We start from the raw sequence: 25,827 nt of genomic DNA, 5'->3' as shown, positions 1-25,827 counted from the left end.
TATGAAATTTTATTGGTGTTGCAGGATGCGCCAATTTATAGTGCTAGGCATCACAAATTTTAATTTAATTATAACTAAGGAATAATTTTTATTTTTGGAAAAATAATAATCCCAACTTTGTCCATTTTCTTTTAATAATCCCAACTTTGGATTATTCTGGAATAATCCCAACTTTAGGGGCTGTTTACTTTCTTTAATCCCGAACCGGTCAACAAAAGTCATTGATCTGCTATCACAAGTTACATGACACGTGTCACATTGTGATTGGTCCATAAAACAAAAAATGAAAATAAAAAGAAAAAATAAAAAAATTTAAACCCCCACCCAACCCCTCCTCCACCGCCACCGGAATCCCAAACACCAGCCACTCCAATCCCTCTTACCGTACTGAAATCCCAAACACCAACCACCCCAATCTGGCTTACCCCACCGGTAAACCCACCCCAACCTAGAAAGTTTAGTTTACGCTCTCTTTCTCATTGATGCGAGTTCGCTGTGCCATTTTCGCACCTTCTTCTTCTGTACCTCTCGCATAGTAACATCTTTATGTTAGTTTTTTTTTTTTTTTTAATTTATTTTTTTTTTAATTTTTTTATTTCCTTTCATTTCTACATCTTTTCTCTCTAATTTGTTGAGGAATTTTGTCAATTTTTTTGGATTTTTTTTTTTTTTTGAATTTTGTAATGAATTTGAACGGGTTTTCTTTGGAGTGTTGTTGATAGGGTTTGAAGAGATTAATGGCGGTGGGAGGGATTTCATGGGAGTTTGGAGGGACGTGGGAGGATTTTAGTTGGTGTTTCGAGGAGAAAGTAGCTTGACGGGAAGGGATGAAGTGGTTTAAGGGGAAGGAAGGAGAGGGGCATCAGGACGAGAGGAGGAAGTCAGGAAAGTGGGGGCTGGCCGACGGGAGGATTGAGGTTAGTTTTCCGACGGGGTAAGGGGAATAAGGTGGCTGGGTTCGGGATTCCGGTGGGCCGTGGGCGGCGGTGTTGGGGAAGTCAGGGAAGTGGGGGCTGGGTGGGTTTTTTGAGTTTCTTTTTTTTAAAATAATATTTTTAGCTAATTAGGATTAGACACGTGGCATTTATGAAAAAAAAAAGAAATTTAACCTTTTCAACTGGTAACCGGTCAAAGGGATTGAAGAAAGTAAACAACCCCCAAAGTTGGGATTATTCCAGAATAATCTAAAGTTGGGATTATTAAAACAAAATGGGGCGAAGTTGGGATTTCTATTTACAATTTTTCCTTTATTTTTTTTATCAAAAACACTTTAAAATTATCTTAGTTATATAAATCCTATATCTTAAGATGTTTTTCTTGAAAGACAATTTTTTATTTTTAAATAAATTAAATCTTAATAAATCATTATTCGTTGTTTTTACCTACGTGGCAAATTTCTTAAATCTCATTCGTCGCTTTTATCTAGGAGGCAAGTAAATTTTTTAATTCTAAAATAAAAGAGAAATCTAATTTTTCATTGGTAAAAAATATACCTTTACTTATGTGGCGCGCCGAATATATACTCTCCAAAAATGCTTAATTTATTTATATATATTAGATTTATTTCTCCCATATATTTTTCCCTCTTATTTTTCCAATCATTTTTAGAGACATTAAATCTACAAAATACTAATTTGACTTAATTTTCCAGTCCCTTAATAACGAAACTAAAAAGAAAATTAAATTACAATTGATAATTAGGGATTTAGTAATATAAAAAATTATGAAAAATTAATTGGAAAATTTAAATTGAAAATTAAAATAAATTGTAAAAATAGAAAAATTTGTAAGTCAACTTTTAGATCGTCCGCTTTTATTATGTCAACCTTTTTTATTATTTTTGAACACATCAACCTTATAATAACATTAATTTTTATTACGTTAAACTAAAGGCATTATTGACTTTAATAACGATAATTATGGTTCGGTGCATAGAATAGCACTATCTTGATCGGGTGCACTCTATACATCACAAATTATTAAGTGAGATAGAGTGCACTCGATCAATAGCACCAAATTGATATTAAGAAATTATTAATTATTAATTTTATGTCCCTCCCTTTCTCTTCCCTTCTTTTTCTACCATTTTCTTCTATTCAAACAAAGTGTAAGAAAAATTATTGCGAGTAAATAATAATTCCTTTTCAAAACCACCAAAATAATAAAAAAAGCCTAATAATACACGAACATAGCCCACAAATAAATAATTGATTTATATAATAGGTGACAAATTAAAAGTAATTGCATTTTCATTTCATATGTGCTCATTACATATTTTATTTGCAAATTATTCATTATTGAATTATTAAAAATTGTAAAAGTGAGATGAAAAGTAATAATTAAATCATGTCATTAGGAAATAATAACTAACTCATTATTGAATAATAATCCCTTAATTACGTAATTATAAAATTAATAACAAATTAATTAGTTACTGACAATTTCATATAAAATAAATAAATATTCTTATTTATCAAAATTATAAAATAATATAAGAGAGAGAAAATGGGGTATTGAAAAAAAAAGTAGGAGAGACATTGGAGAGAAAAGTTTTGGTTTCTTCATTGAGGGATAAAATAAATCCCCTCACAAAAAAGCTTATGTGAAGGAGAGAAATATTTAAAGAGAGAGAGTGGTGAGGAATTTTTTGTTTTCCTCACATTGTGCATGTTGTAAGAGGAATATCAAGAATCATGTCCTCCACGATACATAAAAGGTCTTTTGCATGTGGTTTGAGATAGTAGTAGAAGGCAAAAGATTGTTTTCTTGAGTAACACTTAAATTCAGACTACCATTGCTATTCTTGGATTTTGAAGTGGAGGTTTGATTTAAAAATTTTGAATCTTGCATATCCCCAAAAGACTATTGAGTTTACTTTTGCTTCCATGCATGTTTTCCCAAAAGGGCCTTCCTTAACTCGACTTTGACAATTATCACCAAAAGACTTCTTAATCCCAGACATCTCAGATTAGAAGATTTTGGAGTAAGACTTGCAACATTGTTATTATCAATGTTACCTTTATTATTAAGATTTTCTTTTTCCAATTTCGAGACGAGTACAATATAGGGGAATGAGAAATCGTGCGCGAAAGAAAGAAAAGGAGGGAAATAGGGTGAGAAGGTAGTTACTAGTTAATGGGTCCCACATGACATCACACTTCAGTTCGGAGCTAATTAGTAGGAGGAAATTTTTGTGTTTTATAAAATAGTATGTGGCAAAATTAAAAAAAAAAAAAAAAAACTTGTAGCTAGGTGGTAATTGCTAAAACAACAACTATCGTAGGTGCTAAGTGTCAAAAAATCTTTATTCCAAACCCGCAAACTTTGATGGATTGTTGAATTTGTTGAGTTGAAGAGAAGAGAGAAGAACGAAACAGAAGAGAACTATTTGAGAATAGAGAAGAACATACAAGAAGAGAAGAACGCTGGACTAAGCACTACAATGGTGAAGTCAATACAATTGTGGAAGAAATAGATTAAGAACCCTAATTTACCTTTCAATTGATTTGATTTTTGGATGTTTGCACTATTTTTTTTTCAATTGATTTGGGGAGGTTTGCCCAAAGTTATATATAGAGAAAAAATTAGAGAGCCAAATAAAAGAGGGCAAATTAACCAATAGTAGGCTGCAAGTAGGGAAATTAACGAGTCAACGCCCGAAAAGTAGAGTCAATGCCGGAAAAAGATGGTGGAGGTTTCATTAAGCTAAGCAAAAAAGTGATCGTAGTGGTTTTTTTTTAACAAATATTCTTTTAAAAGGTTTTTTCTTGCAAAATGAGGCATTTAAAATGTTTTGTTTAACAAATTTTCCTTAAAAAAATAGAATATTTAAGAATATTTTTTTTTAAAGAAGACAATAATTATTTATTTAATACGAAGTAATACAAAGTGTACGCGTAAATGGGTAACAAGATTAAATGCCATTGGTAAGTCATTGGCGGATCTATGAAGGGGCCTAGGTGGCACCGCTCCCCCCCCCCCAAATTTTTTAATTTTTTATTTAAGTAAATGTGTAAATTTTTAGGTTAAATACAATTTTAATGCAATAAATAACATAAAATTAGCTTTGTCATAGACTCATAGTGGTAATGCATTGAGTTTGGACTAAAAGTCTTAGGTTCAAGCCCCTATACAAGCATTTTGTTTATTTATTTTTATTTAGTGTCCCTCCACACTAAATATTCTACATCCGCTACGGTTGGCAACAAGATTAAATGCCATTTAATTTTTTTAACAATCTTTTCCCACCACAATAAAAACATATCTTTTTTTCTTCAAAAAAAAAATAAATAAATAAAAAACATATCTTTTAAATATCTGAAAAAAAAGATTTACCTCCAAAACCAAAAGATTTACCTCTAAAATCAAAAGATTTGCCGCGTATGTGCAGTGGAGGGAAACGGGAAAAAAATAACGGGTCTTTGCAATTTGACCGCGTATAACACCAACGGTCGAATTTTGAAATCGACCGACTATGCAATTCCTATAAATATGCTTATCAGTAATCTTAGTATCTTACATTCATACTTTCCAAAATTAGTCAGAAAAACAAATTCAGATTGTTGTGTCAACAAATTTATATTAGCCAATTCTAACATGTCGATTTCTCAAGTCGACTCCTTTCGTACTACTTCATACCCTGCTGATATCGACCTCACTAGTTTGAGTGATTTCGCGACATTGGACAACTACATCAGAGAGGGACGAGCACGATTAGCATCGATGATCGCAAGTTTAGCAACCATGGAAACCCTTGTTGCCGAGATCAATCATGAAGATATGGCAGCCCTTGTTGGCGGGAACAATCATGAAGATTTGGCAGTCCTTTTTGGCGGGAACAATCATGAAGAAGATGTGGCAGTCCTTTTTGGCGGGAACAATCATGATGAAGATGTGGCAGTCGTTGTTGACGGGATCAATCATGAAGAAGCCGATGTTCTGGCAGATTTTAAGAGGGTAACGGTTGAGGAATGCGATGAGATTTGTTCGATTTGCCTAGATGAGGTCACTGAAAACATTAAGGGTGTTTGGTATGGAGTTAATGTAGGAAACGGAATGGAAATAAATTAGGAGGGGAAAGGGTAACAAATAGTGTTACCCTTAGTAGTTGTTTGGTACATCAAAGGAAACGGAAACAATTATCACCATTCCGTTTCCTTTTGTTTGGTATAACAAACGGAAACGAAAAATAAGAATGAATAATACAATATTGTCTATGCTCATATTTTACGGGTAAAAAAATAAAAAAATAACCTAGATAAAAAATATTGTCTATGCTACATATTTTACGGTTAAAAAAAACAATATATATATACAAAGCAAAGTTGGCACTCATTAATTATCCAAACATTGACTAATAATATGTCCATCATTATATGAATAATCCCAACACATAACTTGTATTGCTCAAGTTGCAAATGTTCAACAAAAAAACAAAGACATGACAACAATCAAATGCTACTTCTTCTTAAGAAGATCAATTGCATATTGTTTTTTCATGTTAAATGGTGCTTGATAGAAGATACGAAGCTTATGTTCTTCCACCATGAGAATAGTAGCAACCTCTAAAGCTTCGGATGGAGAAATGCCATCTAACTTCATCACCTCATCCAATACCTTGTTCACCTTTTCATCCATCCTTTGCTCCCTTTCTTCCGCTTTAGACCATGCACTAGCCATAGTCCCGAGATTAACATTGATATTTTCAAATATCTTCCCAAAATTGTTGGAAACATCATGGAGAGAGGCCACCAAATCATCATCATCATTCCTACACAAACTCTTCAAATTTACCTTGTTCTTTCCTTTCACCTTAACCTCCTTTGCCTTTATAGAGCGTTTTGCCATTTTTGAAGGAGTTATATGATCATCCTCTATCTTCACGGGGCGTTTTCCGGATTGACTTGTAGAAGAATAAGTGTCCGAATTAGTAGAATTCACATCATCTTCTTCATCACTCTCGACAATCAATGGTTGCTTATCAATCTCTTGATCAATACCTTCTATGGCATCAACGAATGACTCACTTACATCTCCGGTAGCTTTGTCTTTTGCATATATTTCTGCTAGAGTTTCATAATGAACGAATGGAACTCCATACAACCCCTTAGCTTTCTTATGAGTCTGCCATATAAGAGAATGTAAAATTAAGCACTAATTCTCATATAAAGTACAACCGAAACACTACTCCCTTCACTGCAAGGGATAGGACAAAATTCAGGAATAAATCTAAGAAAACCAGCCAAAACCAATTGACACCAATATTAGCTAAAAAGTCACCTACAAACATACACCAACCAGGAAACCAAAACAAATGCTCCTGAAATCATAGCCTGCAACAAAAGACAGAGCAACCACACTGACAGATACCAGCAGGCAGACTCACAGACAACACAGCAGTAACAACATAAGGACAACAGCCACCAACAAGCAACAAGACCGACCACAAAAAACAAAGCATAAGCAACAAACAACAGTCTGAACCAGCAGCAGTAACCTGATGGCACCAACAGCTCAGAGTTTGCAAAAGCAACTTGAAAACATGGATACTAATCGTACTAATCATACTATACTTGCTGTCTAAATTTTCTTCTGAATTATAGCTAGTATACCATGTCAAGTGAGTATATAGTTTTCGAAAAACTCAGAACACAGATTTAGATGAATGGTCATCTACTGGTAATAATACTGATTTGTTTCTCATTATGTCAATTCACAACAATTTTTCACCTCTCGCCCTCCAATCATTAAACATATCTTGGGCTAATTTATTTCTAAAATTGGTCCAATGATCCGAAGTAGCAACACTTGTAATAAATTCCCTTTCATCATCGGAATCACTTTCGGAATCATCATCGGATTCATTCAATTCATCTTCGTTTATATCATCCGTAGGCATGAATTTTCTAATTAGATTATGCAATAAGCAACAAGCCATCACGATACGCCCATGAGTTCTAATAGGAAAAAATGAAGGACTTCTAAGAATACTCCATCTTCCTTTAAGCAGGCCAAAACATCTCTCAATGACATTTCGCGCCCTAGCATGTTTCATGTTATAGAACTCCTCGGCACTTTCGGGTTGTTGATCCGTCCATTCTTTTAAATTGTATCTTTGACCTCTATATGGAGCAAGAAAGCCCTCACAATTCGTATATCCTGCATCAACCAAATAATAATTACCTTCAAAGTTATTAAAGAAACGGATTACTACCTACCAAAACTAACAAAACTTATACACTCACAAAAGTACACGCATATCATGGGCCGAACCTTCCCAACCAGGAAGAACATAAATAAATTGCATATTCGGTGCACAAACACCCAATACATTCATAGCAATTGTTCCTTTTCTTGTTCTATACTTTGGTCGTTCTTGTGAAGGCACATTGACATTAATGTAAGTCCCATCTAATGCCCCTAAACAATTCTACAAAAATACGAAAAATATTACTTACAAACAAGCAAAAATAAGAAAATCCTAGCAAAGGGCTTAGAAAAAACCAATACCTTGAAAGATTTCCACCTTTCATCTTCACAATCATCCGATATTGGCGTGGGATTGTAAAGTAGTACTTCATGCAACTTGAGAAAAGCCCTTAAACAAAGGTGAAATTGCCGGCTTACGGTTTCTCCACTTCTAAAGAAATATTGTCCAATAGATCTATTCTTCTTATGGTGAGCTAACGTGTATAAAAACATGGCTACGATCTCTTGAAGCGACATGTTTTTTGTTCCACTTAAACCCCCAATGTCTCTAAGCATCTCACAAATAATATTGAAAGTTCTTCTATTAACGCGAAGCTCACTCTTGCATTTCACATCACTCTCTCTATAAAGCCCTCTCAAAACTAACATTCGTAGCAATTTTTTGTTTCTTTTCCTTTCTTTTAATTGAACACCCCTTATTGTAACAACACACATCATATGCCACATCCAATACATCATCAAAATAATAATAACCATTGAAATAACTAGTTGTATTTGTTTTAGCTTTTTCTTCCTTATGGAACGCATAAGTCGGGGCATTGTAGAAACCTTGAAAAACCAGTCCAAAAAATATACAATAGTATCAATATACATAATGCTTAACACAAGCAATAATTGATATCAACCATATAAACAACACTTCGTATGACTGACAGTTTTAGACAAAGTCTTGATGTACACAGATTGGTAATGTAGATTAGGACTAGTTCACCTAAAATTGGTAATAGCAGCAGGGGGGAGGGGCAGCATCAGGGGAATAGCAGAAGGGGGAAGGGGGAAGCAGTAGGGGAATAGCAGAAGGGGGGAGGGGCAACAGCAGGGGAATAGTAGAATTCCTTGGCACTTATGGGTTGTCGATTTGTCCATAAGCAAAACAATAGCAATCAAGTAACAAGAATTAGAGACCCAATATGCCTTAAAAACCAGCAAAGCAATAGCAATCAAACAACATTAACAATCTGCCTCAAAACATTGATTTTCGCTTAACAAAGCTGATTATTTACCATTGACATTTGCTAAACAAATCTGATTTGCAGATCAAAACATCAGTAAGTATTACTATTAAGCATAAAATCGAAATTTGGGGGAAAAAGAAGCCAAATAATAATAGCAAATTATAATAGCATAAAATCGAAATTTGCATGACAAAACATCAGTAAGTATTATTTCATAAAATCGAAATTGATATCATGTTAGCAATAATGTCATGAAGCAAAAAACAGGAGAAAATAAAACTCAAATAAAACTGAAAAATTAGGATAGAAAACCCTAGAAATTAATTAACACCATAAATCGAAAATAGCAATCAACATAAAGAAAAAATATAGATCGCAAATCAAATTAAATAGCAATCTTTCAATATACAGTAGAAAAATCAAAACGCAATCAATAAGACAAAATTTTTATAAATTCAACACAACTCAAAAACTAGGGTTCTTCAACAAAAAAGTGAGAGATCAAACCTTGAGTTTGTTGATTTCTGGAAATTTGAAGTACGAAATTTAGAATTCTTCAGCGAATTTGTGGCTTCGATCGATCAAAGTTGAGGATTGTGGGGAGATCTGTTGTATGAGAGGAGAGAGAATAGATAGAGGAAAGAAACTGGATTTGTTTCCCCAAGTTTTACAGTGGAAACAAAGTAATGGAATGGGTTAGAGGAAGGAAACGGTTTCTATTACTTAACTCTTTAACCAAACATCTTCTAACGGAAACGGTAACCCGATTCCGTTACTAACCCCATAAAAAGCCCATACCAAACATGCTCTTAAGTGTGTTTTGAGTTGCAACCATGGCTTTCACGAGAGTTGCATACGAAGGTGGTTCCAGAGGAAACGAACATGCCCGCTTTGTCGTTTCGATTATTCAGCTAGCTAACTATAAATGATGATGTCGTGAAATTTAGGCACTAGTGACTGTTTCAGATCAATTTAATTGATGTAATTACTGCTAATTAGGTTTAGGAAATTTTGTAATCAACATTTTCAGATTAATAGTATATCGCTTTTCTTAGTTAATTGCTCTGTTGCAGCGTTTGTTGTTTTGTATTTTTGATTGCTGACGTTTGTGTTATGCTAATTTGCTGTCAATATCTTTTATTCTATTGGTTTTACTTTGTTGTTACTTTTTTTATTTATTTATTTATTATTATTTTTTTTTGACGTTTGTTGTTATTACTAATTAGGTTATACCACATTTATAGATTGTTGATTTTGTAGGGTTTGTATTATAATTTTAGTTGTATCAGTTTTTACAGATTGACAGGAGGATTGGAAATTGGATGCTATTCAAAATAGTTTTGTGAAATTTGCTAGATTCTCTGTAGTGAAGAAATACAAATATGCTGAGCAAATATGCTTTATATTCAACAGTAAATTATTTGTAATAGTATTAGACTATACAAAGATATAATTCGAATAACACCATTTAGTTTATATATAAACAGCAAATCATAAATGTTACAAGATACAAAACAGAATAATGATAGAGTTTTGTACTTTTTTTTTTTTTTTGAAAGGTGATAGAGTTTTGTACTTAATATACAATTTTATCAAAACTAAACAGAGCTTCTCTTTCTTGTTCAACCTTGACCAAAATCTGTCTTGCTCCGAATCTTAAAAACAAAAATCGACGAATTCGTTTCATTTTCCACTTCATAACTGAAAAGCTGCTGTTCTGATCAGAATAAGATTACAGGCGCAGCTGTTCAGATCAATAAGATTACAGGCGCTGAGGCGCAGCTGTTCAGATTAGAATAAGTTTGCCCATCAGCTGATCTGTAAGATCAAAGTATAGCTACTTACTAGTCTCCTTTCTGTCACAATAGTCTGTCACAATCATTCTGAATTCGGACAGACACCTTCAATTCTTCAAAGCCTTCCAGCAATAACTTCAATTCTTCAAAGCCTTCCAGCAATAAAACAATCGTCAAAAGTGTAGATAGGAAACAGGAGATTGTTGATGAACACCACTAGCTAGGCTAAATTGCTATTAAGATTATCAACAACCAAATTTATTCTGCCCAGATTTTCAGCCATGCCTATACCAGAAGAATTAAAAAAAAAAAAAAAAAATTGTTAAACTAAAATTGAACGAGGAGATACCAGAAGATATGTCAGCTAGTAAACCTTATCATCTTATCCAACAGAAAAGTATAACTAGAACGAGGGTACACACTACACAGAAACAACAAAATTCAACATAAAGAAACCTTGTGCCTGTTGCTCTTGTAATCTGATAATAGCGCTTGGATGCCTCAATAGTCCCAGTACAAATCCAATCACAAGATCTAACCATCATATAAATCCAGACCAATTAATAATCATGTACATTAAATCTTGGTTGTTTCAATTTCTTACGGGGTTAAATGTAAGAGGGGGATAAAAACAAAATGTAACATTGTTTAACAATTGACACTGATACTTCTTTCTTCTATCAATTTCTTTGAGTGGACCAGAAAGGAGGGAACTAGTGAGCTTCACAGATAAAGTGATTGAGGAAGTCTTTTCCATCCCCAGACACAACTAGTTCCAAGCAAATAAAATGAGTGGGGTTGCATTAGACAGGCAATAAATAGCAAAAAAAGGCAATCCTTACTTCAAACACACAAAGTATCTTTTTTTTTTTTTTTTCCTTAAGTTTGTTCTAAACGAGGTAGGAGCAAATTTAAATCAACAAGGTGGTTTTTTTTTTTTTTTTTTTTTTTTTTTGGGTTGGCAACTGGCGAGGCCAGACAGGAGGGAATTAAAGCCATAGGTGAGCTTCACTGAGAATGAAATCTTTTCCATGCCCAAACACTAGTCCTATGCAGATAAATGAGTGGGATTGCATTAGACAGGCAACATAAAAATCAAAACGACAAGAGTAAAAGAAAACGGAGGAGCTATTTCATCCCTATCAATCATGCAACTAGACCTGTATGTAGATGTGTGACAGCTGCAAAATATGCTCAGCACCACAAAACAAAACAAAAAAAATAAAAAATAAAAAAATACTGGAATTCGAACTTAAAAGGAAAAAGAAAGGGCATTCAACATCTCAAGTGGACAACCTCCATTGTAGGTTATGACTTCTCTACCCCCACATTCTCCATATCTCTTTGCATATCTGATTTTTTTTTCCAGGTTCCTCTGTTTTCCCGCCCATGTCCACACTCTCTTTGATCACTGGCAGGCAAGTGCTGAGAATACCACCATGGAATTTCCCTCGGGTGACCAAAAGCCAAAATTCTCTAACTCTTGTTTCTCATAAAATTGATTCTTCTATTTGTAAACATAGGGTTTCCATGACCAAAAATCTGAAGTAGCCATGTCCGAGTGATACCGACCCAATCCGACTTGGATCTCATACACATAGTGCAGTGTTCCAAGAAGAGAAAAAAATTGCCAAGTCCAGGAAACATAGCTAGATCACCAGGAATTCAATAGTGCCACGAAGTAGAAACTAAAGACAGAGGGAAACCCCTACTTAATAAATAATTACTCAACAAGTTCTCAAAACAGATAGAAATCAAAGATCAAGGATTTGACTTGAAATTCTAGATCTATTATATCCTTAAATAATAACCTGGTTTCAAATAAAAAAAATAATAACCAGAACACCTCTCAAGCAAAATTCTCAATATAAACTTTATTATCTACAAGAATTTATGCTTCACTAATTCCGCACTTTGAAGGTTTAATGCCCCTAAAACAGGTTGACAGTTTGATCTCTAATATTAAAACAGGTTGCTAACAAGCATCCAATACGCCTCTTTGAGTTAGTACAGCAGAAAATTCTTAGCAATGAATTAATTCTCTCTTAGTAAGACTAGGGCTTGGGCAACTCATTATATTAGCTCTTAAGTCCATAATAGAGCTAATACCCAAAGTATAGTGCTCCATACTAAGTAGGGTACGCTTGACAATCGTATGCTTGTGATGTAAGCCTGTTAGGTCACTCATATAAGTGGTTTAATCCACTTGTTCAAATTATGATCAATAGTTGGACAGATGTATAATATATTCCCCTTATACAAGCAGCCAGAATATCAAAGAAACTAATAGCAAAAATCAATCAATCAAAGCCTTAATCCCATAAATTCCATAACAAGTGAGCCGAAACAATCTAAACCGCAAGATAGTGAGCCTTTCTTAGGTTACTACTACTACTCTTTTTAGTTAACACATTTCTTTTATCACGTTTCCAACGCACATGTTTAAAAATTAATGTCTCCAATTATTTAACGAATACAACAGCAACAACAAAGCTTTGATTTGGGGTTGGCTAATATAAATCGTCATAAGGAACCAAACGGAGTACGATATAAAGAAAGGGACATAACAAGCTAATCATTTGAAAGAATTTGAAAAAAGGGTGAGTAAAGTGAGCAAAAGGAGCATAGCAGAAATATTATCAACGAATAAATATATACTTACTCCGTTTTTATTTAGTTGCAACACACCCCTTTGACACGCATGTTAAGGAAGATATTAGACTATGTAAACGGATAAATTAATTTACAAAACACCTATAAGAAGAAAGGGATAAGTTGCTACGGTTTAAATTTCATAGCTTAATTCATTCGTTCACCTAGTTTAATGACTTCATCCATAAGCGTGACAAAAGGTGTGTTGCAAGTATAAAAAAAATAGAGGAAGTATATAAAAAAATTGATATCATTTTAACAAAATCCTACTCCCTCTGTCCCTAAAAGAACGACCCTTTTAGCCTAATTTTAGCCCCAAAATGTTCATCCCATCTACATTAAAATACCTTCCAATTTACAATAATATTTGTGCAAAATTAGCTTCCCCATGTAAATTTTGCTTTTTCCATATACTTTTATTACTTTCTCTCTCTATTTTTTTGCAACCCATGTAAAATTACTTTTTCAATGCACTTTTATTAGCTTTTCCATACACTTGTATTTCCCATTTAAATTCTTAATACCCGTGAAAACTCCCCAAAAGGGTCGTTCTTTTAGGGATGGAGGGAGTACATGACTATTATCATGACTATAGATCACAAAAGCTAGTCAAAGTAGAGTTTGTGAGCATTGTCAAAACATTTCAACGAAAAAAGGAATGAAGTATTATACTAGCTACAGTAACATCACATCATGTTCCATGAACAAGAATCATAATTACTAAAAGGCAGATTTGCCAAAGAAAAGCACATCAAAAACAGACCTGAATTGACATCAAACAGCGGGCAACCCTTAATACCCGTGATGCAAGTACTACCCCAAACCTAAATCATTGCAATAGAAACCAAATAACATTTAACCAGAAACAAAATGGACAAAGAACAATAATTAAACCACATATGTTGCCTCAAAGGAATATCAGTAGTTCATACATAACTAGTTGAGCTGAAATTGGATGCCTTGTGGGTGAAGTTGCAGCTCCTAACGCATCATGGTGAGCCTGCTTCTTAATTCCAGGTAACACTTGCCTGCAGCAACATACATGAAACACAAACAGCCAAAAGTTTGCCATGTGGAAAAAAATTAGCACCCATTTCACTGCAAAAACAGTGAGCGCAACAGTCACTTGATGCAAAAAATCAATATACTGAATATACATAAATTAAAAAACATTTAACTCTTGCTTAATCCCAATTTACGAAAACTTCACCAATGAAGCCCAAGCAGCAGGAAAGCAAAAGGCCATCTCACATAACAAACAATTGTTTAGCAGGTAGAAAATGCATATAGCTATATATTAGCTCACCTGCAAAGGATAGCAAGAGGAATAATCAAACGACATTTCTCTGGATCAAGATGAGCACAGAGATTTTTTATGTCATATGGTCATATTCTAAGTTTCACAGTGAACGGCAACTCTGCTGATGCGGCAGCTGCTAATGATGTGATTGAACTCTACTAATGACAGGATGAGGGTCACTTCATCCTGTGGAATAACAGTTGCTTCTGCTGCAGCAGTACTAGCTGCTGCTCAAGAACGTGATGAATGATGCCAAGAATTGGATTGACTGGTACCCCGTGTATATGACGTACCTTTTTGCATGGCTGACAAAGCCACCAGATCCTGAATTGACATCCCACTTTGCGCAGAAGAAGGTTCTTGCGAGTTGCGAACTAGAATTTACAGGACATATCATGCATTGTCCAGTTTGGTTATGACCAACTAACCATACTTGCAAAAAGGTAGATCCTAATATGCAGGGTCTCCAACAGGGAAAAACCGAGTATTTCTTTCTTCAGGCAGTACATCAGATGATTCCATAACATCAACAGCAAACTCGGGAGCAATAGCTTTCCACCTCAGCTGACACAGGCCGTATTTCATTCGGAACCGAAGAAATGTTACTAGATTCAATGCGAGAAAACAAGAGCTTAGCAACCTCACCGACGAAGGACCAAACCTCTGCTTCAAACTACCTGAACCTGCATTTCCATCTAAGTGCTGAAAAGATATTCTTCCATTATTTCCGGAGAGCGCAGGCCAGATCAGGATGGGAAGGGATATGAGAGGAAGCTAAGCTAGACCAATCAGAAGCATGAACATTAGCAACATATACAGTTGAAGGTGGATATCATAGTTACCCTGAGAAGTTGCAAGTGTCATTGATGAATCCGAAGAATCAAGGCCATTGACCTGCCTGCATGCCAAGAAAGTTGTGAGAAGACCTAACAAATTAATTATTATTTTTTTTTTCTTTTGAAAGATAATTAATTTCTACTTCATTGAAACCAGCTTACCTCAGCTATCAATAAAAAAGGTGAAGCATGTAGATGGAAGTGAAAAGCATGTAATGAATGCCGTGTCTTCAGGACAACAGTAGGGATAGACAATTCTCCTCATTCATTATAGTGTCATTAGCCATATGTATAGCTAGCCAAAACAGAATATACACTTCAGCATCACGCCATCACTTGATTGAGCAACTGCAAGCAGTTCCCCCTGGACATGGAAAGCAATACGAGCAATTGGTCAGTCTGTAACAAATGAAGCATTCAGACTAGGACTTAAAGAAAAAGAGAGAACGGGCCAAATACGTTAATTTATTTATATTTTATACAGGATACAAAGTATTAACATAATAAAAGAAAAAGAATGAACTACAAACATTGAAATAAACAATCAGAGATAGAAGCAATTACAAATATCCCATGACCGAATAAATTCTGCTGTAATTGCACCCAAAGCCGAACTTCATGATCTAGACTCCCACTAGCAAACAAGCCTGGAATTGTTGGATGGAACCTAACCTGAATAGTTCCCAAAAGGCACAAATAAGAACAATTTAAATCAAGATAGAAACCATAAATGTAATCTGCACATCAATCAATCACCATGAAATTGAAAACAAAAAATCTCAAGTCCTTTTGAATGAATTATTCAATCTCACTCAAGTTGGCAAACAACTTCTGATCCTTGTCTGTTTAACACATTTTTCCTTTCAAGCTAAGAACACAATGACAAAACATTACAAGCATAAAACTACACCACATTTTCAAAAACAAAGACAAACAAAATTTAAGTCATGCATACAGATGAAATCCAATCGCAACCTATGCAAAGATGTCACAAATGACATTTCAAAGATTCACATACATCTTACAAATAGAAAGGCATACGTAGCATCCTATTTTCAAATTCTTGAAACTAATTTGGATCCCGAAAAGAAAAGGCCAGCGAAATAGATGTAGAATCAGGAATTATAAACTTCTCTTGAGTGACAGCCTCAACCTGTTACAACTATCCTGACCAAACCTATAGGACTCACTATGCCAGTTATTATTTTGATTTGTTGGTTATGGCAAGTGACTTAACCAAGGCATCACAGTTGTCTCCTGCAAAATAATAGTTACCTCTACTATCCAAAGATATGATCTCTCAGACAGGGCAAACACCAAAGCACTCTTTGATTCTTTTTTTTTCTTTATTCTATCACTGGTGTAAAACCCTTTAAGGTTTTGTCAAAGACAGCATTTTTCTAAGCTCCTTTAAATGTAGTCAAAGACAACATTTTTCTAAGCTAGATGCTTTCGGTTTCCATTTCTCTAATATGAAAGTGAGGATGGAAGACAGCCCTGACCAAAGAAAACCCATGTCTCAGTACGAAAATATCAAAATGCAAGCCAATCATCAGATTAGAAACTTAAAAATTTTCTAATAGATTCACAAACCCCCTTTTGATTAGATAATTAGAGAATATAAAAATATACAAGTACTTGTTCTTACATTTCCATATTGCTGCCAACATTGTTGAATTCTGAAACCCTGCCCTCTAAAGGTTCTACGTTCGGATGTTGATGTTTGCCTTCTTTTTCTTCCATATGGAAGTTCCTATGTAGCTTGTCAAGTATCCTCCAAGTGACAGCATCTGGAGATAACCCATTCTTCCTCATCTCCCCAACGATCTGGTAAGCTTGCTTCTTCAAGCCCAACTTACAAGCGCAGTCAATTAAAATGTTATAATTGTAAATATTAGGCGATACACCACAATCTACCAGCTCATATAAGAAGTCGGAGGCCTCATCCAACCTACCACACTGGCAAAGCCCTTTCAATATGGAAGCATAAACAAAATTGTCATGAATCTGGGAAGGCCATATTACTTCATCCCAAAATCTTTTGGCGTCATCTAAGCGACCAGCCTCACAAAGCCCGTCAATAACTATACTATAAGTGGTGCTATCAGCATTTAAACGTTGGGCTACCATGGCTCTATAGATCTCCATAGCTTCATTAGCCTTCTTGAGATTAAATAATCCTCGAAGAACAGCATTATAGGTCACGACACTGGGCCTGAGTTGTCTTTCTGGCATTTTCTCATGCAACAGAACAAGAGCTTCTTTGACTTTTCCAGCATTCAATAATCCACCAATAACAACAGTGAAAGTTATGGCATCAGGTGCACAAAATTTACCCAGCATCATGTCATAAAATATTTCCATTGCATCTTGGATCCTTCCCATTTTACATAAACCATTAGTAACAGTATTAAGGGTGATCACATCAGGCTTACATTGTGCCTGCAGCATAAAAACAAGTGTATTTAGGAGCTCTGTTGCATTGTTGATAAGACATAGAGCTCTAATATATATATTATAGATTCTAGTTTGGTCCACATTTCTCAGCTTGAGAACGGATTGCAGAACTTCCTTTGCCTTGGGTACATCACCCTCTAGACAAAGACTTTCTACCAAGATCTTGTATGTATATTCAGATGGCACATAGCCAAATACAATTCCTTCTTGAAACAGCTGAAAAGCCCTCATACATCCCCCCTCCTTGCTTAATCCGTGGATTATAGAATTATATGCCGTCTTGCTTGGTGTAAACCCTCTTTTTTTCATTATATATGCTATCCTTGAAGCTCCATGATGCCTACCAACTCTGCAAAGAGAATCTACCATCTGAGCATAAACAAATTCCTCAGGAACACTTCTACCTTGCGGCATATCTTCAGCAATTTGGAAAACTTCATGAAATAATCCTTCCCTACACAAGCTATCCATAAGGTTGGCAAATGCTGCACAATTAACAGATGGATTGATGACATTTTTCATCTGCTCCCAAAGCTTAATAATCAATTCCTTCCCACGCTGTGTATCACCACTCCCCAAAACTCCACCAAGCAAAACACTAAAAGTCAGAGAATTAGGCACTACATTGTTCTCAAACATTTCGTTAAAGAGCTTAAATGCAGAACCCATCTCCCCATATTTACAATACCCGTTAATCAAAGTAGTGTAGGAAACAACAGTTGGACAATGCCCCCTGTGAACCATGTCAAACAACACTCTATGAGCTACATGAGGCTCGGATGACTTGCAAAACTGATCAATCAAACGGTTATAATTGCTCAAAGATGGAACAAACTCAGGGTTTTCTTTTATCAAACTGCAAACCAAATCAAATGTAATGTGTGGGGTTCGAGAATCAAGTAATTTAGCAATGAGGACATTGCAAGTACGCACATCCGGAATACATTGAGAGGCAATGAAGAAGAGGAAGCGCTGGTGAGCCTCGGCATAACGCTTAGACCGACAAAGGGCATGAATTATACTGCTGAGATTTAGAGAATCAGGATAGTAGCCTCGGACACGGATGCTGTCCAAGAGACAAAGTGCCTCATCAACATTTCCATCAATAGCACATAGCTTATGAATTTTTCTTGTCCAGTATGTCTTGTTCAATATGCTTTCACTGTCCAAGTTTACTTCTTCAACCCTCTGTTCTTGTTTTTGGGTTGGCACATAACTTATGAATCTAGCTGCTTTTGAGAGAGACAGAGAAAATAATGATTCAGCTGTTAGCCATTATCGCAAGAATTAATGCTTTATGTAGGCAGAAGCTAAACCTTGTCCAAAAAATACATTGAAAAAATGACCTATAAATTTATAAAAACACAAAACCAGAAGTGAACACAGAGAGGACCTAACCTTTTTCCAGGAATTCTGATATGGGCTGTGGGTTTATGAGATGAGCATGGATGCAGATTCGCTTCACTGTCGTTTTCATTTCTTTGCAAAAACTGAATTTGCAACAGAATTTCAAGTTTCAAATATAAACTCACCTGAAAAGACCAGAACAATGAAGAAGGGTCAATTCTTCTTCTCAGGGAGCTAGAGAAAGATAAGTTAAATCATCGGTTGCAAAGTTTAAATAAATCTATCAATAATCTGATAAGTATTTTTAAAACTGATTTTTGGTATTCAATTCCTATAGCATTGAAGCTAGCAACAATATAAAATATGTCTCACTATTTTTGGACAGATTACCATATTGGTATTGACAAGATCCTTTTCTATAATTGATGGAAAAATACCTCTAGCAACATTAAGGTATTAGAATTACGACAGGGCAAATTAATGCCAAATATTTCATCGAATTTGGCACATGTAAACCAAAAAACCTAATTTTTGTTCTTCTACTTATGTACTAGGATATTCTAGTCAACTTCTACACCAATTTGGTGGTCTCTTTGAAACTTTGCAAGATTTATTTTTTATTATTTTATTATATACTTTGTATATTTCTTTACCAATGCGTTTTTTTTGTACGGATGATTACACCGTGTGGCTACTTGTAAATAAACGGAGCACGCCCTATAACACTAATAGACTAACCCCTATTATACTGAGTGAGTAACCTCCTATTACACTTATTGAGTAACCCTAAAATAACAAAGTAACTCCTACAACACTAATAGTGTAACCCATATACTATTACTAACCCCTATTACCCTAATAGGGTATCCTCTATAACACTAACCAAGTGTTCTGCTAATTCAATAAATTCATTTACCTCATTCAATAAATTCATTTGAAGCTTCTGAAATTGATGCAAAATAACATTTGATGGCTTAAATTTATTTTTGTTTGTAGGTTAATCTACGTAATTTACATTGTAATTGATTTTCTGAATTGATGATTCAACTATAATTAATCACCATATCCCATGTACACCAATTAAATAAGTAAAAATCACCATAATTTCATCCATATTTCAAATTTGCATAAAAAAACCAAAATCAAATGTGGAAAACCTCAATCTAAACAGACATTAAATCATCTCGTCCCTGAAAGGCATAAATTTTCCAGTTTCATAGTTCAGTCCTAACATTAAGGGTTTTGCAACAAATTTAGCAACCAAGTTTGACTAAATTATCAAATTAAATTCTTCTTGTTTAACAATATGAACACCTAAATTCTTGCATTTCAGTATTAATTTATGAGAAATAGTTCAATAATCAATCCACCTTAGAAGAACCTTGAATTGAATTAAGTTAACAATCAACAGTATATAGTGAAAAACTGATATTCGCTGATTAAAAAAACAACTTACCAATGCTACTGTTCAATGGAGCAGAGAAAGCTTACAATCCGCTTCAATGGAGAATTCAGAGTAGTCGCAAAAATACTCAGGGGGTGTTTGGTATGGAGTTAATGTAGGAAACGGAATGGAAATAAATTAGGAGGGGAAAGGGTAACAAATAGTGTTACCCTTAGTAGTTGTTTGGTACATCAAAGGAAACGGAAACAATTATCACCATTCCGTTTCCTTTTGTTTGGTATAACAAACGGAAACGAAAAATAAGAATGAATAATACAATATTGTCTATGCTCATATTTTACGGGTAAAAAAATAAAAAAATAACCTAGATAAAAAATATTGTCTATGCTACATATTTTACGGTTAAAAAAACAATATATATATACAAAGCAAAGTTGGCACTCATTAATTATCCAAACATTGACTAATAATATGTCCATCATTATATGAATAATCCCAACACATAACTTGTATTGCTCAAGTTGCAAATGTTCAACAAAAAAACAAAGACATGACAACAATCAAATGCTACTTCTTCTTAAGAAGATCAATTGCATATTGTTTTTTCATGTTAAATGGTGCTTGATAGAAGATACGAAGCTTATGTTCTTCCGCCATGAGAATAGTAGCAACCTCTAAAGTTTCGGATGGAGAAATGCCATCTAACTTCATCACCTCATCCAATACCTTGTTCACCTTTTCATCCATCCTTTGCTCCCTTTCTTCCGCTTTAGACCATGCACTAGCCATAGTCCCGAGATTAACATTGATATTTTCAAATATCTTCCCAAAATTGTTGGAAACATCATGGAGAGAGGCCACCAAATCATCATCATCATTCCTATACAAACTCTTCAAATTTACCTTGTTCTTTCCTTTCACCTTAACCTCCTTTGCCTTTATAGAGCGTTTTGCCATTTTTGAAGGAGTTATATGATCATCCTCTATCTTCACGGGGCGTTTTCCGGATTGACTTGTAGAAGAATAAGTGTCCGAATTAGTAGAATTCACATCATCTTCTTCATCACTCTCGACAATCAATGGTTGCTTATCAATCTCTTGATCAATACCTTCTATGGCATCAACGAATGACTCACTTACATCTCCGGTAGCTTTGTCTTTTGCATATATTTCTGCTAGAGTTTCATAATGAACGAATGGAACTCCATACAACCCCTTAGCTTTCTTATGAGTCTGCCATATAAGAGAATGTAAAATTAAGCACTAATTCTCATATAAAGTACAACCGAAACACTACTCCCTTCACTGCAAGGGATAGGACAAAATTCAGGAATAAATCTAAGAAAACCAGCCAAAACCAATTGACACCAATATTAGCTAAAAAGTCACCTACAAACATACACCAACCAGGAAACCAAAACAAATGCTCCTGAAATCATAGCCTGCAACAAAAGACAGAGCAACCACACTGACAGATACCAGCAGGCAGACTCACAGACAACACAGCAGTAACAACATAAGGACAACAGCCACCAACAAGCAACAAGACCGACCACAAAAAACAAAGCATAAGCAACAAACAACAGTCTGAACCAGCAGCAGTAACCTGATGGCACCAACAGCTCAGAGTTTGCAAAAGCAACTTGAAAACATGGATACTAATCGTACTAATCATACTATACTTGCTGTCTAAATTTTCTTCTGAATTATAGCTAGTATACCATGTCAAGTGAGTATATAGTTTTCGAAAAACTCAGAACACAGATTTAGATGAATGGTCATCTGCTGGTAATAATACTGATTTGTTTCTCATTATGTCAAGATTTCAAGATACATTCACAAAGTTAGTATGAAACTAAGAAGGTTAGTGTAATAAATAGCAGTTCATACCTTCACCCATTCATCGTACACGGCCTTGTCTACTTGCAACAATTTCTTTTCAGCATCCCATCCAAAAAGAAAAACACTCAAAATCAATTCAAAAAAATAGAACATCCCCTTGACACAGAACAAATCAAGGCACAATTCATGAGCAAACAAATTAAGAGGCAGGATAATAAAACAGGCATAATTCCAATTTCAGAGTACAATATGCTAATGGTAAGCTTATTAAACAAAAATAATCTAAAATAAAATGCCACAAGCAGATATATGAAGAAACATATATTAAAGAAAAAGCATACATTGTTTGCTATTGACCGTGTCTACCTCTCGTTCTCCAATCATTAAACATATCTTGGGCTAATTTATTTCTAAAATTGGTCCAATGATCCGAAGTAGCAACACTTGTAATAAATTCCCTTTCATCATCGGAATCACTTTCGGAATCATCATCGGATTCATTCAATTCATCTTCGTTTATATCATCCGTAGGCATGAATTTTCTAATTAGATTATGCAATAAGCAACAAGCCATCACGATACGCCCATGAGTTCTAATAGGAAAAAATGAAGGACTTCTAAGAATACTCCATCTTCCTTTAAGCAGGCCAAAACATCTCTCAATGACATTTCGCGCCCTAGCATGTTTCATGTTATAGAACTCCTCGGCACTTTCGGGTTGTTGATCCGTCCATTCTTTTAAATGGTATCTTTGACCTCTATATGGAGCAAGAAATCCCTCACAATTCGTATATCCCGCATCAACCAAATAATAATTACCTTCAAAGTTATTAAAGAAACGGATTACTACCTACCAAAACTAACAAAACTTATACACTCACAAAAGAATGATGAGCTTCACTTACCTCGAGGTACCCTAAAACCGTTTGGTCTAGAGAGAGCATTTGCGAAGTACACGCATATCATGGGCCGAACCTTCCCAACCAGGAAGAACATAAATAAATTGCATATTCGGTGCACAAACACCCAATACATTCATAGCAATTGTTCCTTTTCTTGTTCTATACTTTGGTCGTTCTTGTGAAGGCACATTTACATTAATGTAAGTCCCATCTAATGCCCCTAAACAATTCTACAAAAATACGAAAAATATTACTTACAAACAAGCAAAAATAAGAAAATCCTAGCAAAGGGCTTAGAAAAAACCAATACCTTGAAAGATTTCCACCTTTCATCTTCACAATCATCCGATATTGGCGTGGGATTGTAAAGTAGTACTTCATGCAACTTGAGAAAAGCCCTTAAACAAAGGTGAAATTGCCGGCTCACGGTTTCTCCACTTCTAAAGAAATATTGTCCAATAGATCTATTCTTCTTATGGTGAGCTAACGTGTATAAAAACATGGCTACGATCTCTTGAAGCGACATGTTTTTTGTTCCACTTAAACCCCCAATGTCTCTAAGCATCTCACAAATAATATTGAAAGTTCTTCTATTAACGCGAAGCTCACTCTTGCATTTCACATCACTCTCTCTATAAAGCCCTCTCAAAACTAACATTCGTAGCAATTTTTTGTTTCTTTTCCTTTCTTTTAATTGAACACCCCTTATTGTAACAACACACATCATATGCCACATCCAATACATCATCAAAATAATAATAACCATTGAAATAACTAGTTGTATTTGTTTTAGCTTTTTCTTCCTTATGGAACGCATAAGTCGGGGCATTGTAGAAACCTTGAAAAACCAGTCCAAAAAATATACAATAGTATCAATATACATAATGCTTAACACAAGCAATAATTGATATCAACCATATAAACAACACTTCGTATGACTGACAGTTTTAGACAAAGTCTTGATGTACACAGATTGGTAATGTAGATTAGGACTAGTTCACCTAAAATTGGTAATAGCAGCAGGGGGGAGGGGCAGCATCAGGGGAATAGCAGAAGGGGGAAGGGGGAAGCAGTAGGGGAATAGCAGAAGGGGGGAGGGGCAACAGCAGGGGAATAGTAGAATTCCTTGGCACTTATGGGTTGTCGATTTGTCCATAAGCAAAACAATAGCAATCAAGTAACAAGAATTAGAGACCCAATATGCCTTAAAAACCAGCAAAGCAATAGCAATCAAACAACATTAACAATCTGCCTCAAAACATTGATTTTCGCTTAACAAAGCTGATTATTTACCATTGACATTTGCTAAACAAAGCTGATTTGCAGATCAAAACATCAGTAAGTATTACTATTAAGCATAAAATCGAAATTTGGGGGAAAAGAAGCCAAATAATAATAGCATAAAATCGAAATTTGCATGACAAAACATCAGTAAGTATTATTTCATAAAATCGAAATTGATATCATGTTAGCAATAATGTCATGAAGCAAAAAAACAGGAGAAAATAAAACTCAAATAAAACTGAAAAATTAGGATAGAAAACCCTAGAAATTAATTAACACCATAAATCGAAAATAGCAATCAACACAAAGAAAAAATATAGATCGCAAATCAAATTAAATAGCAATCTTTCAATATACAGTAGAAAAATCAAAACGCAATCAATAAGACAAAATTTTTATAAATTCAACACAACTCAAAAACTAGGGTTCTTCAACAAAAAAGTGAGAGATCAAACCTTGAGTTTGTTGATTTCTGGAAATTTGAAGTACGAAATTTAGAATTCTTCAGCGAATTTGTGGCTTCGATCGATCAAAGTTGAGGATTGTGGGGAGATCTATTGTATGAGAGGAGAGAGAATAGATAGAGGAAAGAAACGGGATTTGTTTCCCCAAGTTTTACAGTGGAAACAAAGTAATGGAATGGGTTAGAGGAAGGAAACGGTTTCTATTACTTAACTCTTTAACCAAACATCTTCTAACGGAAACGGTAGCCCGATTCCGTTACTAACCCCATAAAAAGCCCATACCAAACATGCTCTCAGTGTAGAAAAGGGACAGTCGAACAGGGAGTGATTACAAGTGAAAAGCTACAGTATCATTTTAATTCACTTTGACGAGGCATGATGGACCACTACCAGGTATGGACTCCTTGGTCCATACTTAGGGGCAAAAATGTACTTTTAAGTAAATATTTAGACAGTAATTATTTTGTTACCAGCTGTAAAAAATACTCTCTCTCCTCTTTTCCCTTCTCTCTCCTCTTTCCCCCTCTCTCTCCTCTTTCTCCACCGGAAACCTTTTTTTTTAAAAAAAATTCTCACCTCTTTTCCTTTGTAATTCGAAGACCTCAAGGCTAGTTTTTATCTCGACCAGAATTTTCACCGGAAAATCAATTTGAAAACCTTTAAGCGAGAGGAGAGAGAAATCACCATCACCATCATCATCTTCGTCTTCATCAACAACAATGCCGGTGGGTTACTACATTGTCCTCATCACCACCGCTATCGAATATGTAATAATAATATCCAGAGCTACAATAACAGTATAAAATCATATGATATTAGTATATAAATCAACCATAGTAGTATAAAAATCAATAACAACAGTATAGTCAAACCTACAATAATCATATACCCAAAAAGTATACAAAACAATTCAACAATAACGGTATACAAATAAGAATTAATAGTATACAAAATAAAATAACAGTATACACGTTAATGATAACAGAGCACCGACAAACAATTAATGTCGTCATCTTCAACTCCTTCACATCCAAATTGTTTCGAACTTCGACAACACCAAACAAAGAACTCACCGTTTTTCATGGAGAAAGTCGTAAA

The 25,827-nt window shown here is 34.8% G+C and overlaps 1 protein-coding gene across 7 annotated transcripts; it reads right to left on the bottom strand.

Moving 5' to 3' along the window:
- Positions 1 to 5,340: 5,340 nt before the first annotated feature.
- On the bottom strand, positions 5,341 to 25,046 carry LOC110692504 (pentatricopeptide repeat-containing protein At3g18020-like). Of its 7 annotated transcripts, none has more exons than XM_021869528.1 (10): positions 24,721 to 25,046; positions 23,292 to 23,819; positions 22,128 to 23,211; positions 20,289 to 21,470; positions 18,884 to 19,017; positions 16,677 to 18,717; positions 15,593 to 15,700; positions 15,191 to 15,392; positions 8,952 to 15,090; positions 5,341 to 6,123 (listed from the first exon to the last, which is right to left on the bottom strand). In XM_021869528.1, the coding sequence occupies exons 5-7, from the start codon at positions 18,960 to 18,962 to the stop codon at positions 15,652 to 15,654; spliced, it is 2,169 nt and encodes a 722-aa protein (XP_021725220.1). In that variant the 5' UTR covers positions 18,963 to 19,017; positions 20,289 to 21,470; positions 22,128 to 23,211; positions 23,292 to 23,819; positions 24,721 to 25,046; the 3' UTR covers positions 5,341 to 6,123; positions 8,952 to 15,090; positions 15,191 to 15,392; positions 15,593 to 15,651. The 7 variants fall into 7 exon arrangements, with proteins under 7 accessions (XP_021725220.1, XP_021725219.1, XP_021725217.1 ...); XM_021869527.1 differs by lacking the exon at positions 5,341 to 6,123 and having other exon boundaries at positions 9,895 to 10,392; positions 13,825 to 15,090; XM_021869525.1 differs by lacking the exon at positions 5,341 to 6,123 and having other exon boundaries at positions 9,895 to 13,920; positions 14,199 to 15,090.
- Between the last annotated feature and the right edge of the window lie 781 nt (positions 25,047 to 25,827).

The sequence above is a fragment of the Chenopodium quinoa genome, unplaced genomic scaffold (genome assembly GCF_001683475.1).
Source record: "Chenopodium quinoa cultivar QQ74 unplaced genomic scaffold, ASM168347v1, whole genome shotgun sequence".
Classification (NCBI taxonomy): Eukaryota; Viridiplantae; Streptophyta; class Magnoliopsida; order Caryophyllales; family Amaranthaceae; genus Chenopodium; species Chenopodium quinoa.
The sequence above is the reverse complement of the archived record's forward strand: the minus strand, read 5'-3'. Positions and strand labels throughout refer to the sequence as shown.

Excerpts from the sequence above, each read along its gene's own strand:
- LOC110692504 (XM_021869528.1), bottom strand. The coding sequence starts at position 18,962 with ATGAAAACGACAGTGAAGCGAATCTGCATCCATGCTCATCTCATAAAC. Across the intron at positions 18,718-18,883 it reads ATCAGAATTCCTGGAAAAAG|CAGCTAGATTCATAAGTTAT; the intron begins GTTAGGTCCTCT and ends CTCTCTCAAAAG. Across the intron at positions 15,701-16,676 it reads GTTGGCAGCAATATGGAAAT|GTTAGGTTCCATCCAACAAT; the intron begins GTAAGAACAAGT and ends GGAACTATTCAG.